We start from the raw sequence: 12452 nt of genomic DNA, 5'->3' as shown, positions 1-12452 counted from the left end.
GAAAGGGAAAGAAAAGGGAAACCCCATCAGGATGGCACTGCATCATGACCCAGATGTCTGTCAAGGTTCGAGAGAAAGAGATATGGTGCTCCCTGGGGACAGGCAGCCAAGTGATCTGATTAAAGCACTTTATTCTTTGCTGACTGACCTTCTCCAACATCAGACCTAGGGAGCTTGGAGTCTGTGAACTTGAAGCAGGTGCCTTCTGAGCTACAGGTGGATGAGCCATCAGAACATCCTCCTAACACTAGATCTATATCCTCAGATGTAATCATTTCACTGGAATGGGTGGCGTCTGTGTATTAATGATTCTTTTTTGAGCCTCTTTAGAAATGTTCTGCAGCTTCTATTTTGAGGCATTCTTCTGCTAAAATATCTACCTCAGGATTGCCTGTTTTACTGGAGGTGATTACTGGGGTTCAATGCTGCAGGCTCTCTTACTAAGCTGCACATATGGCCGTCCTGGAGGCGGACTCTCAGTTGAATACTTCCATACGCTTGTCAGCATGTTGTGAATAGTAGACCTCAGTGGCATTTGGGCCCCTTCATTGGGAAATTTCCATCCCTGGCATCATGGAGTAGATTCACATCCAAAATAGAAGCTGCAGAACATTTCTAAAGAGGCTCAAAAAAGAATCATTAAAACACAGACGCCACCAACCACAGTGAAATGATTACATCTGAGGATATAGATTTAGTGTTAGGAGGATGCTCTGATGGCTCATCCACCTGTAGCTCAGAAAGCACCTGCTTCAAGTTCACAGACTCCAAGCTCCCTAGGTCTGATATTGGAGAAGGTCAGTCAGCAATCTGTCTGATAGTAAATAAATATTCCGACAGAAGGTGAATTGATGGGACTGGTCAACTGGTTGGGATTGCAGATTGTCCAGCCTTTAACTTCCTCTTTTATAATAATTATACCAGAGCTTTAATGGTTAAATAATAACGTCAGGTTGTACAAACTTTGTTTGCAGTTCTTTGTGTTTTAAAGGCTGAAATGTACTAATCTGACAGTCTTCAAAATGTTAAAGGAGAGACAAAACACAAACTATTTCCTTTGGGAGGGACTTAAAGATATAAGAGTGAAATCATGGAGCAGTTTTTCCCACTTCTATACTCAATTGGTTGTGGATGTCGGCCAACTGAAAGGTTCATTATTGCTTTTGAAAGTCTGTTGTTAGCTGACAGCATTAAGAGATATGGAAGAAAAGTGGGTAAGTGGAGTTGAGGTAAAGCTATCCATCAAATAACAGTGCAGCAGGTTTGAGAAACTCAATCACCTCCATCTGTTTCTACAAAACTGTCAAAGAAAAGACTGACATTTATACATCTTTCATAGTCATCAAAGCACTTCACCAATTAAGTATTTTTAATGTGAGTCATTGTCTATTGTGGGAAACAAAACAGTCATTGTGTTGTGGGAGCTTGCTATGTGCAATATGACAATGACCAGGACACCTGCGATAACTCTCTGCTTCGCTTTGTAAGTTTTGCATTCTCCCGAATGGGCATATGGGACTCCAGTTTCATGTTTCATTTGTCAGATTGCCAGGACACTGTAACAGCTGATGAACACACAAGCTGGCTAGAAGCAAACAAGAGAGAAATTATTGGGGTTAACTAGTTTGTGTGCTTGATATAGTTCTTTACAATTTTTTTTCAATCTGACCTCTTGTTGCAACATTACTTTCTAGATCACGCCACTGATGATCGTTTCCTTCAACTGTCTGGGACTTAAGCTCTAGAATTCTCTCCCTAAATTTCAATGCATTAAGCTGCTCTTAAACCTTCTGGTTACCTGTCTTTGGACTGAACTTTACAATATTTTTACTAACTGTTAATTTCGGTCAGGTCTTAAAGAGAGAGTTACTCTCCATGAGGCCTAGAGAGATCTTTTGCTATATTGTCACAAACTGCCTCACTAACTGCCAAACATATAACAATTGATCCCTCTCATTCAATGCTAGCCTGATTCTACTGACTTGTAGTTGGAAGAATTCGGCACCCACCCCAGATAGCCCAGAATAGACGGGTATCCCTGGCACCAGCACCATCTTTAAACCTTGGCCAAATTTCCAACCAAGCACTAGCATTACGTGGTTGCCCTTCACTGGCAATGTAATGACACAGCAGCCCCAAACACATGCTGCTGGTGGCACTTTCCCTAATATCTCATGGGATGTGGACATTGCTGGCTGGGCAGCTTTTATCGCCCATCACTTATTGCCCTTGAGAGCTTGGTAACGAGCTGCCTTCTCAAACCACTACAATCATTGTGCTGTAGGTCAACCCACAATGCCCTTGGGGGGAGGAATCCAGGATTTTACCCTGCAACAGCGAAGAAACAGCGATATATTTCCAAGGCAGGATGGTGAATGGCTTGCATGCAAAATTGCGGGTGAGGGTTTTTATGTGAATCTGCTGCTCTTGTCCTTCTAAATGTTTTTGCACTTGGGTTTGGGAGATGCTGTCTAATGATCCGTGGTGGATTTCTGCCAATGCTACTGAGCGTTGGTGCTGGATAAACGCAATTCAATTCAGGAACATAATAAACACAGTATCATCATTTTGAGTTTCCTTTGTTCTGTCCAATTTTTTACTTCATTTATACTTTAACTAATACTTAATCACAGGGAGGCAGGTAGCAGGAACTCTGCTGGTTAGATGAAATCTTACTAACCTTATTGGAGTCTTACAGATTTAAAAATGATTGCAGTAACTAATGCTTGATATAATCGATTCCTGAAATAAATAAGACGAATTATATTTTTAAAAAGAGCTATGTTGAGTACAGCTTTAATTATTCCAGCTAATTTGTACAATTGGTTAATTTTCTAGAACAAGATGTTTGGCTAGGTTTCTTAGGATGGAAGTGGCTAAACTGGTAGCTTCCAAATACTTTAAGATGTTTGACTTTGATAGGTTTTATTTTCAAGCTCATATTCTATGTATATGTATAAGTTGCAGAAGGGATATTTACAAAGGTTTTCTGTAAGTTCTGTATGTTGAATTTGACTTATTTTTCAAATTGAATAATCACAGCGGTATGACTAAATGGGAATGCTTTCCAGGCAAGGCAGGCTGGTGGGTTTCTGTGTTAGAAAGTTAGAGAGACTTAGGGAGGCTCAGAGAGGCCACTAACATAGTATTGTTGGTCAGAAACAGAAAAGGTTCAGACTGGTGCCAGAGGTAGTAGCCATCTCAATTTGCAATTTAGGTATATTTTGAGCTTGAGAAAGAGTAAGATTTGAAGTTCTCCGAACCTAACACTAAAAATTGTGCAGCCGATAAAAAGAAGTTGTGTTTCTCAACTCCAGGTTAAATATGCGAATCAGCATTAACATGCTTTCATGTTTATAAAACACAAAATTTCACCCGAAAGGCGTCATGGATTCTTTATTTGCTGTTTGCCTTCCATTGATAATCATAGAATCCCTACAGTGAGGAAGCAGGCCATTCGGCCCAATAAGTCCATACTGCACCTCTGAAGAGCATCCGATCCAGACCCATTCCCCCACCCCTGCATTTCCCATGTCTAACCTGAACATCCCTGGGCACTATGAACACTTTAGCATAGCCAATCCACCTATACTGCACATCTTTGGATTGTGGGAGGAATCCTGAGCAGACCCACACAGACGTGGGGAAAATGTGCAAAGTTCACACAGATAGTTGCCCAAGGGTGGGATTGAACCCATGCCCCTGGCATTGTGAGGCTGCAGCACTAAGCACTGAGCCACCGTGCATCATTCTTGGCAAACCAGGAGTACATCAACTTTAGAATGCTTTGATGCAGTTTAGCTGTGGCTAGTTTTTGCAGGAAAATGGATAAACAGCCTGAGCTGAAAAAGATACAAAATCTTAATTCTAAATTGTTGAGGTTGTGAAGGCTTTAGACAGGTTGCAGAGGGCAGTTATTACAGTGATATGAGGTGCAGGACCTGTGTGTGGAGAAACTAGATAAACTGGGGTTGTTCTCCACAATGCAGAAAAGGACAAGGTAGAATTCATGGTTCATAGAATCATGACAGGTTTGATACAGTATATTAGGAGAAACTGTTTCCAATGGTAGAGGCTGGGCAAACAAAACACTCAAATCTAAAATAATTAGCAAGAACCAGGATGATGTAAGTTTGGATAACATGTTGCATAACAAGCTTACATGATTTGGAATGTAATGCTTGAAATTGATTCAATAATAATGTTCAAATGCAAAATTAATAAATACTTGGATTGGAATCCAAGTGGAATATGAGTTGCTGTTCCTGCAACCTTCAGGTGGCATCATTGTGGCACTGCAGGAGGCCCATGATGGACATGTCGTCTGAGGAATGGGAGGGGGAGTTGAAATGGTTCGTGACTAGGAGATGCAGTTGTTTGTTACGAACCGAGCGGAGGTGTTCTGCAAAGCGGTCCCCAAGCCTCCGCTTGGTTTCTCCAATGTAGAGGAAGCCACACTGGGTGCAATGGATACAATATACCACATTGGCAGATGTGCAGGTGAACATGTGCTTGATTTGGAAGGTCATCTTGGAGCCTGGGATGGGGGTGAGGGAGGAGGTGTGGGGGCATGTGTAGCACTTCCTGCGGTTGCAGGGGACGGTGCCAGGTGTGGTGGGGTTGGAGGGGAGTGTGGAGCGGACAAGGGAGTCGCAGAGAGTGTCGTCTGTCCAGAAGGCAGACAAGGATGGGGATGGAAAAATAGCTTGGGTGGTGGGGTCAGATTGTAGATGGCGGAAGTGTCGGCGGATGATACGTTATATCCGGAGGTTGGTGGGGTGGTGTGTGAGAACAAGGGGCATCCTCTGGGGGCAGTTGTGACGGGTCGGGGTGTGAGGGATGTGTTGCGGGAAATGCGGGAGACGCGGTCAAGGGCGTTCTTGACCACTGTGGGGGGAAAGTTGCGGTCCTTGAAGAACATGGACATCTGGTATGTACAGGAGTGGAATGCCTCATCCTGGGAGCAGATGTGGCAGAGGCGGAGGAATTGGGAATAGGGGATGGAATTTTTGCAGGAGGGTGGGTGGGAGGAGGTGTATTCTAGGTAGCTGTGAGAGTCAGTGGGCTTGAAATGGACATCGGTTTCTAGCTGGTTCCCTGAGTTGGAGACTGAGAGGTCCAGGAAGATGAGGGATGTGTTGGAGATGGCCCAGGTGAACTTGAGGTTGGGTGGAAGGTGTTGGTGAAGTGGATGAACCGTTCGAGCTCCTCTGGGAAGCAAGAGGCGGCGCCGATACAGTCATCAATGTAACGGAGGAAGAGGTGGGGTTGGGGCCTGTGTAGGAACAGTGTGGAACAGTCCCTCTTCCGCACTCACCCTCAACTACTTCTCTTTCGATTCCTCCCACTTCCTACAGACAAAGTGGGTGGCCATGGGCACCCGCATGGGCCCCAGCTATGCCTGTCTCTTTGTAGGTTACATGGAAAAGTCCCTCTTCCGCACCTACACAGCCCCCAAACCCCACCTCTTCTTCCGTTTGGACATTTGGACATGGACTGCTTCAGTATCTGATGAGTCACAAATGGTGCTGAACAATATGCAATCATTGGCAAACATCCCTACCTCTGAACTTATGAGAGTCATTGAAGCAGCTGAAGATGGTTGGGTCGACAATAGTACCCTGAGGAACTGTCTTGGAGCTGAGAGGACTGACCTCCAATAACCACACCTGCTTTTCTTTGTTTCAGGAGTGACTCCAAACAGTGGAGAGTTTTCTGCCGGATCCCCATTGACTCCAATTTTGCCAGGACTCTTTGATCGTATCCTTGGTCAAATGTGGCCTTGACGTCTAGGGTAGTCACACACAGCTTATTTTTGGATTTCATCTCTTTTATTTATCTTTTGACCGAGGCTGAAATGAGATCAGGAATGGAGGGGCCCTGGTGAAACCCAAACTGAGCATCAGCGAGCAGATTATTGTGAGCAGGTGCTGCTTGATCGCACTGTTGATGATACCTTCCATCACATTCCTGATGATGGAGTATATTATGTGGATGATAATTGGCTGGGTTAAATTTAGCCTGTTGTCTGTTTACAGGACATACTTGGGCAATTTTACACCTTACTGGTCAGATGCCAGTGTTGTAGGCATTCTGGAACAGGTCGGCTAGGGGTGTGGAACGTTCTGGAAAAAACATTTTTAGTACTGATGTAGGATGTTGTCAGGGCCTAAAGCCTTTCTAGTACCCAGGACCTCCAAAGTTTTCTTTTATATCACATGGAGAGAATCGAATTGGCTGACAAATGATATCTGTGATGCTGGGGGGCCTCTGAATGAGGCCGAGATGGATCATCTACTTGGAACTTCTGACTGAAGATTGCTGTGAGTGCTTCAGCCTTTTACATAGAGGTATTGGGCTCCCCCAGGATTGAGAATGGCAGTGTTTGTGCAGCCACCTCCTCCAGTGAGTTGTTTATTTGGCCACCATTCATGATAGGGTGTTCGAGGACTACAGAGCTTAGATCTGATCCGTTCATTGTGGAATTGCTTAGCTCTGTTTGTCATTTGCTGCTTTTGCTGTTTTGTATTCAAGTAGTCCTATTTTGTAACTTCATCAGGTTGACATATCATTTTTGGGTACGCCTGGTGCTGTTCCTGGCACTCCCTCCTGTTCTCCCCATTGTCTGCAGCAAGTCCTGAGGTTTAGCGGGTAGAGATTGAAAATGCACTCTGTAGGTAGCAAAAACACTAAACAAATTTTGTATATAAATTTTCCTCTTGTTCTGTTCCTCAGAAAGTATTTGTGCTTCATCTGCCTGTCAATGCAATTAAAAAATGAAAGTCAGGATCTTGTGGAAGGATAAATTCTTTCTTCTGTAGTCGGTACTCTAATGCGACTTCTTTGAAGATATTAGTTGTTTATTTTCCTGTAGTCAGTTATTCATAGACCTTGTTTTGTCAAATCAAATGGCTGTGGAGGTGCCTAAGATGGAATATAAAAGGAGCCAGCTTGAATTCTTTTGCAGGCCTGTTGCTACCTATCACTGCACTACCCTCAAATGCTGCACTGATTAATTAATTCAGTGCACTCATGCATTCCCTGGTACGTGAGATCCCATACACAGACTGAAAATTTGCTGAAAGAATGTTATTATTATACGCATTATTCATCAGTATGTCATGTTCCCTAATTTATTCTTCCATTAGATTTATGTAATATCAGTTATGATTCTCTTTTAGTCTGTAATGCAATGTTGTGCTATCGTGTTGTGACAAAGAACCACTATCAGAAAATAACATTCCCTCTTCAACCTCTTCCACCTGACAAAAAAGCTGTACTAATGTTTACATGTTTTACAGGATTCTACAAAATGAATAGCCTGATACATAGGCAAATAATGTGTGTAATAGATGAATAAAAAAGTGTGGTTCAAATCCAAAGAATTTTTTTTCATTGGTGCCATTGATATATTTGATTTTTTTCAGCACTAAAGCATTCCTTGGAGTGGCCCAAGCCAGTCAGTACTTTCATATCTCCCTAATAAAATTTAAGAGTTTTAATCTGTTCTAAGGTATGTGAGAGGCAGTTATATTCCCATCCAAAATAATGCAAAATCCAAACACTTGCTGTCATGCCTTTAATTTCTTATCACATGGTGCTTTCACATCCACTCAGTTCACTGGTTCCTCCCAGGCATGTGACATAAGTTGGACTTCTGACGTTTGGCCACTCCCCTTTTCCAAAGTCTGCTTCAACTCAGTTCAACGGTGTATTGCCTCTCCTCTACCCTACTAATTCAGCCTGCCACTGGTGAGGTGAAGAGAATTTGTCCTCTAGGCAGTGTTTTTGTAGAAATGTTCATGGAGCTACCTTTATCACCAAGCACAGGCTGTGCCTATCTTAGTTCCCTGTCACCTCAGGGACAGGATATGTACCTGCGGCTGGATCAGTCACAACGGCGATCTCTGTACCGAATGAGCAGGATGATTGCCAGGCAGCAGCTGGTGACTAGAATTCAGCATGGTATGTCGATTATAATCGAAAAATTCAATGTTTACCATCAAGATAATTCAGTAGTCTGTATTAACTAACAGAAACCAATCATAAGATAAGTGCATGCTTGTAATATTTTAAGAGGCAATATTTTTAAGGAATATTTTTATCCCACAGGTTTAGTTCTTAATTTTTAAAACATTCAGGAAATATAGTGTTTGACATGTTTGTCCTCATCATAGGTCCATAATTTTTTTCTTTTTTTTGTTACATTGATGAGACAGCTATAACTGTGCTAAGGTGCTGTAACAGGTGTGTAGTCAATTGTGTTCGTGATGTGTCTCAGTCTCTGGTGAAACCAAAAGCATAACACCACTGACATTTTTCAAAAGGTTAAATTGGTCAATGTGTTTGGAATTATTTAAAGTCTCCACTTTGATCTTTTGTTGACTCATGATATGATTAGTTGTTTATGAAAGTCATTTTAAAATGTTCATTGCAATTACTAGCATGATAAGCCACCAGTGGTTTTTAAACTTTGTCATAAGCTTGGGAACTTTAGCTTGAAATAACCACTCATTAACTAAATTTTCTAAAAACACTCAAATATGATCATGACATCATTGTGACAAAAATGATACACAGCTGTTCTCTCTTCTCACTAGCCAAACAAAAATAGTTTTCTGAAACACTTCTCAGGAAGGCTGTGCCCTTTTTAATCAAAATATTTAAATAGCTCCTCATTACTCGAAGTTGTTCTTTCAAAACAGAACATTAACTGGTTGAGTCATCAGCTGTGTACCTTTTTAAATTGGATTGCTTAGTAACATTGTTTAATCTTTTTTACTGCAGCTCTTATGCTAATAATTTTAATCATCCTTGTTGGCATTGTAGGCTGACTGTGTACTGAATAGTCAGACCAACTTGTGATCAACTATTTTGTTTTGTCAATTATCCTCAAGTGATATACTATGTGCTCACATTTTGTTTTGGAAATTATTTTGCAAAAACCTTTGGAAATAATATTGCCAACCCTTGCACCTCTTAATTAAGGAAACATCTTTTTAAGGATATTTTATTCCAGCACAGATTTTTTTTCATTTAGTCATGTCTAAACCACTAACTCGTCTCCACTGCAGTGTGACCTTTCTAATGTGATTTTTAGCAGAATGATTTACAAAAGTAAATACAAACAGAATTTTAACACAGAGTGCCATGGGTGTCATCTGTAACATCATCTTGAATGTCCATTTACAAATATCAACATGATTATACTGCCACTTCAATGTAGCTTTGAAACATGGCAAACAAATAATTATTCATTAAACAAAATCTATCTACAGAATTACTCACCCTGTTCTGGAGAGCAACATTTATTTTGCAGTTTTAATGCTCATTGATCAAAAAACACTTTCTTTATTGTGTTGACTCTATCAGTAGGCCTGTGATCACAAATAAACAATCACCTCAATAAATCAGGATGTGCATTTGATCTGCATCAGGGAAATGTTAACAAAACAAGGATAGTGCAAGTTGCAGAGTGTAGATAACATTTGGAATGTTCTGGAGATAAATATTATCAATTTTGGCAGGGATCCCCTGTTATGTATTTAATCATCATGGAGTTCAGAATGTTATTTGCACTTTCCTTAGTCAAGTTCATGGCCAGTTAAAACAAAAGTTGCCTTGTCTGCCTGAACTTGTTTGAGTGCAGTTTCATGGTAACATCCATTTGAGAAGCGTCCGTTTTATTTCACAGGGCCTGTTCTTATTGCCCAAGGACAAGAATCTCATGAACTGCCACAAAACTGCATTATTGACTGAATATCTGCACTTCTTTTCTCCAATTTGCAAAATGTGCAGGATAGCTTGTTGACTTTTCAATTAGTAAAATGATACTAATTGTAGTCTCACGATTAGTCAATGTCGAGTAGATGTTAGAGATTTTACATCCACATCTAATGCATACAGCAGATGTCAGTTTATAGGGAGGTGATTAGTTTAGGCACTAGGGCCGCCTTGTGGCACGGTGTTGGTGTCCCTACCCCTAAACCAAGAGCCCCTCATTCAGGTTCACCTGCTCCAGAGGTGCATGCATAAGACCCATGCATCATATGTTTAGAAAAAAAGGTTAATTTAGGCAGACTCTCGGGTGCCTACCACTAGACAAGAGGCCCAGGTTTAAGCCCTACCTGCTCCAAAGGTGTGTGATAGGTCTGAGCGGGTTGATTAGAAATTAAATTTAATAATGAAAAAATAGTTTAGACACTTGGGTTACTTTGAGTCAGGAGGCCTGGTTCAAGACCCACCCACACCATGGATGCATCGTAACACTTCTGAACAGGTTGATTGAAAAAAATTATATTAGTTGCAAGCAAAATAATTAATTTAGGCATTCGGGGCTTTTATGGAGTGTATTGATGTCTTTAAATCTGAACCAAGAAGTCTGTGTTAAAGTCCCATCTGCTCCAGAAGTGTGTGACACTATTTTCTAATCAACCTGTTCAGAGATATCTTAATTTAAGGCACTTGTATGATCCAGAAAGCCATAACTCCTTAGCTACCTATTGAAATTAATTATGCAGAGTTGAATCAATTCTGACAACATTCTTTAAAATATGGATTATTTTCTTTATATTTGGATAAATGGGTCAATTCCAGTCTCAACAGTTCTGAAGAAGAGTCATTGGACCTGAAGCATTTACTGATTTTTATTTTCTTCACAGATGCTGCCAGACCTGCTGAGTTTTTCCAGCAACTTTGTTTTTGTTCCTGATTTACAGCATCCACAGTTCTTTCAGTTTTAATTCCAGTTTCATTTTGTTTTGTTTCAAATAATAACATTCAACTATGTGTACGTATAAAATATACATAAAAACTGAATTAGCTGTGATCACTTTGTTTCTGATGTACAACAAACAGAAGTTGCTGAAAAAACTCAGAACTGGCAGCGTCTGTGAAATCAGAGTTAACTGTGGAAGAGACACTGGACCCAAAACTTTAACTCTGATTACTCTTCACAGATGCTGCCAGACCTGCTGAGCTTTTCCAGCAACTTCTGTTTTTGTTTAAATATTATGTTCTACTTTGAGTTAATTAAATGTGAAATAATTTAGATGTTTTATCACAATGAAGAGTGACACTGATTATATAGAATTTACAAAGAGCACTATGAACATTATTTGTACTTTTGTTATGAGCAAGTATAGCTGAAGTGGCAATAAGTGAACTAATTACATCTATTGTCTCATTCTCAAATCTCAGCCAAATCCTGAAAATTGAATCTGCTAAATGTTTCTTATTTACTGAATGCGATACAGTAAATTTGCCTGATCTTGTAAAGTACTAGTAGTTTGGTAAGATGTGTGAAAATAAATTAACAGCTGCCCGTTTTAGCGCTACAGTGAATATAAGGCATTTTCCTGACTCGGCGCTCCCAGTAGGGAACATCTGCTACCATCACTGTTGGAGAAATTTATGTTAATTGTGCATAATTTTGAACCATTTTAATTCATAATTGGTAAATTGGCCATAGGTTGCCCCTAAATTTGTATTATCATTGTTGTGCAACTCCCTTTTGGAAAATTATTACTGAATCTGCTTCTGTCAAAATTTCTGCCATCGAATTGTACATAGTCATGACTTGCTCCAGTGTTACCTGCAAGGAGTGCTGCAATAGCGATAGAAATTAACAGACTCTTCCATTTCATTACTACTTTGAATCTTGGTCCTATGAGAACTTGTTTTTGTTTCTCAGTGACTTGTTATTGCCAGTCATCCCAGTTTTGAATAATTGCAAGGAACAAGAATCAGAATAAAAATATAGTTCTTCAGCTTTGCATTTAAATGTGTGCTGTACTGCCAGCTGGTTGTGTCTCATGTGGATTTGTGCTATGCCTTGCTGTATTGCTGTTATGATGCATACATGGAATGCCTTAATTCCATTCACCTAGAGATGAAATCTTTTTGGTTTTCATTTTGTTACATGTTAAAGCAGTGTTTGGGCCATGCTTGCATTTTAGTAAAACATGATTACATTTCACTGGCCAAGTGATCCAATGTAAAATAACTAAAACAGCATGTCGCTGCTTCTGTTGATGGTTGACATAATCCCATCACTAACGACAAAAAGCTTGGTTAAAGGAGCTTTGATAGAAATTATTCAAATACTTCTTGCTTCATAATAAAACGAGCATGTGTCAGATCAGGCTGTTCTTGTTAGTGAGTGGTTTTCCAGATGGTGCATTGTGCCACACTTGGAATACAGCAACTTATGTTTTGGAGTTGAAGGGGAAAATCCTGTAACGCTCTACAGGAAAAGCAGTTTATAGATGTTTGAGAAGATCCTACACTAACCCTGCATTTTGACAATCACAATGGTTCTGGTGTTATTCAAGTCAACTTTGAATGTAACTCACAGACTAATCAATTTTAAAACAAAATGCAACTTGGTGCAGTTATTATAGTGCAGCATTTCTATTATTGCAAATGTGTTTTGACATATTTGCTTTAAGTTG

General features: G+C 40.4%; 1 protein-coding gene and 1 long non-coding RNA gene across 4 annotated transcripts in view; one reads left to right on the top strand and one right to left on the bottom strand.

Moving 5' to 3' along the window:
• The window catches only part of LOC125453193 (stAR-related lipid transfer protein 13-like), a 464022-nt gene that overhangs the window by 327365 nt on the left and 124205 nt on the right, over positions 1-12452 (top strand). Inside the window, exon 1 of one of the 3 annotated variants that reach the window (XM_048532432.2) lies at positions 7695-7965. The exons of the other annotated variants lie outside the window; for them this stretch is intronic. Coding sequence (XP_048388389.1) covers positions 7797-7965 — 169 coding nt within the window. The 5' untranslated portion in view covers positions 7695-7796. Of the gene's footprint in view, positions 1-7694; positions 7966-12452 lie in introns of those variants that run through there. 3 annotated transcript variants of the gene reach the window in all.
• Positions 1-12452, bottom strand: part of LOC125453194 (uncharacterized) — a 31671-nt gene that overhangs the window by 611 nt on the left and 18608 nt on the right. The gene's annotated exons all lie outside the window — the stretch shown is intronic.

Source organism: Stegostoma tigrinum, chromosome 6 (genome assembly GCF_030684315.1).
Source record: "Stegostoma tigrinum isolate sSteTig4 chromosome 6, sSteTig4.hap1, whole genome shotgun sequence".
NCBI classification, from domain to species: Eukaryota; Metazoa; Chordata; class Chondrichthyes; order Orectolobiformes; family Stegostomatidae; genus Stegostoma; species Stegostoma tigrinum.
The sequence above is the reverse complement of the archived record's forward strand: the minus strand, read 5'-3'. Positions and strand labels throughout refer to the sequence as shown.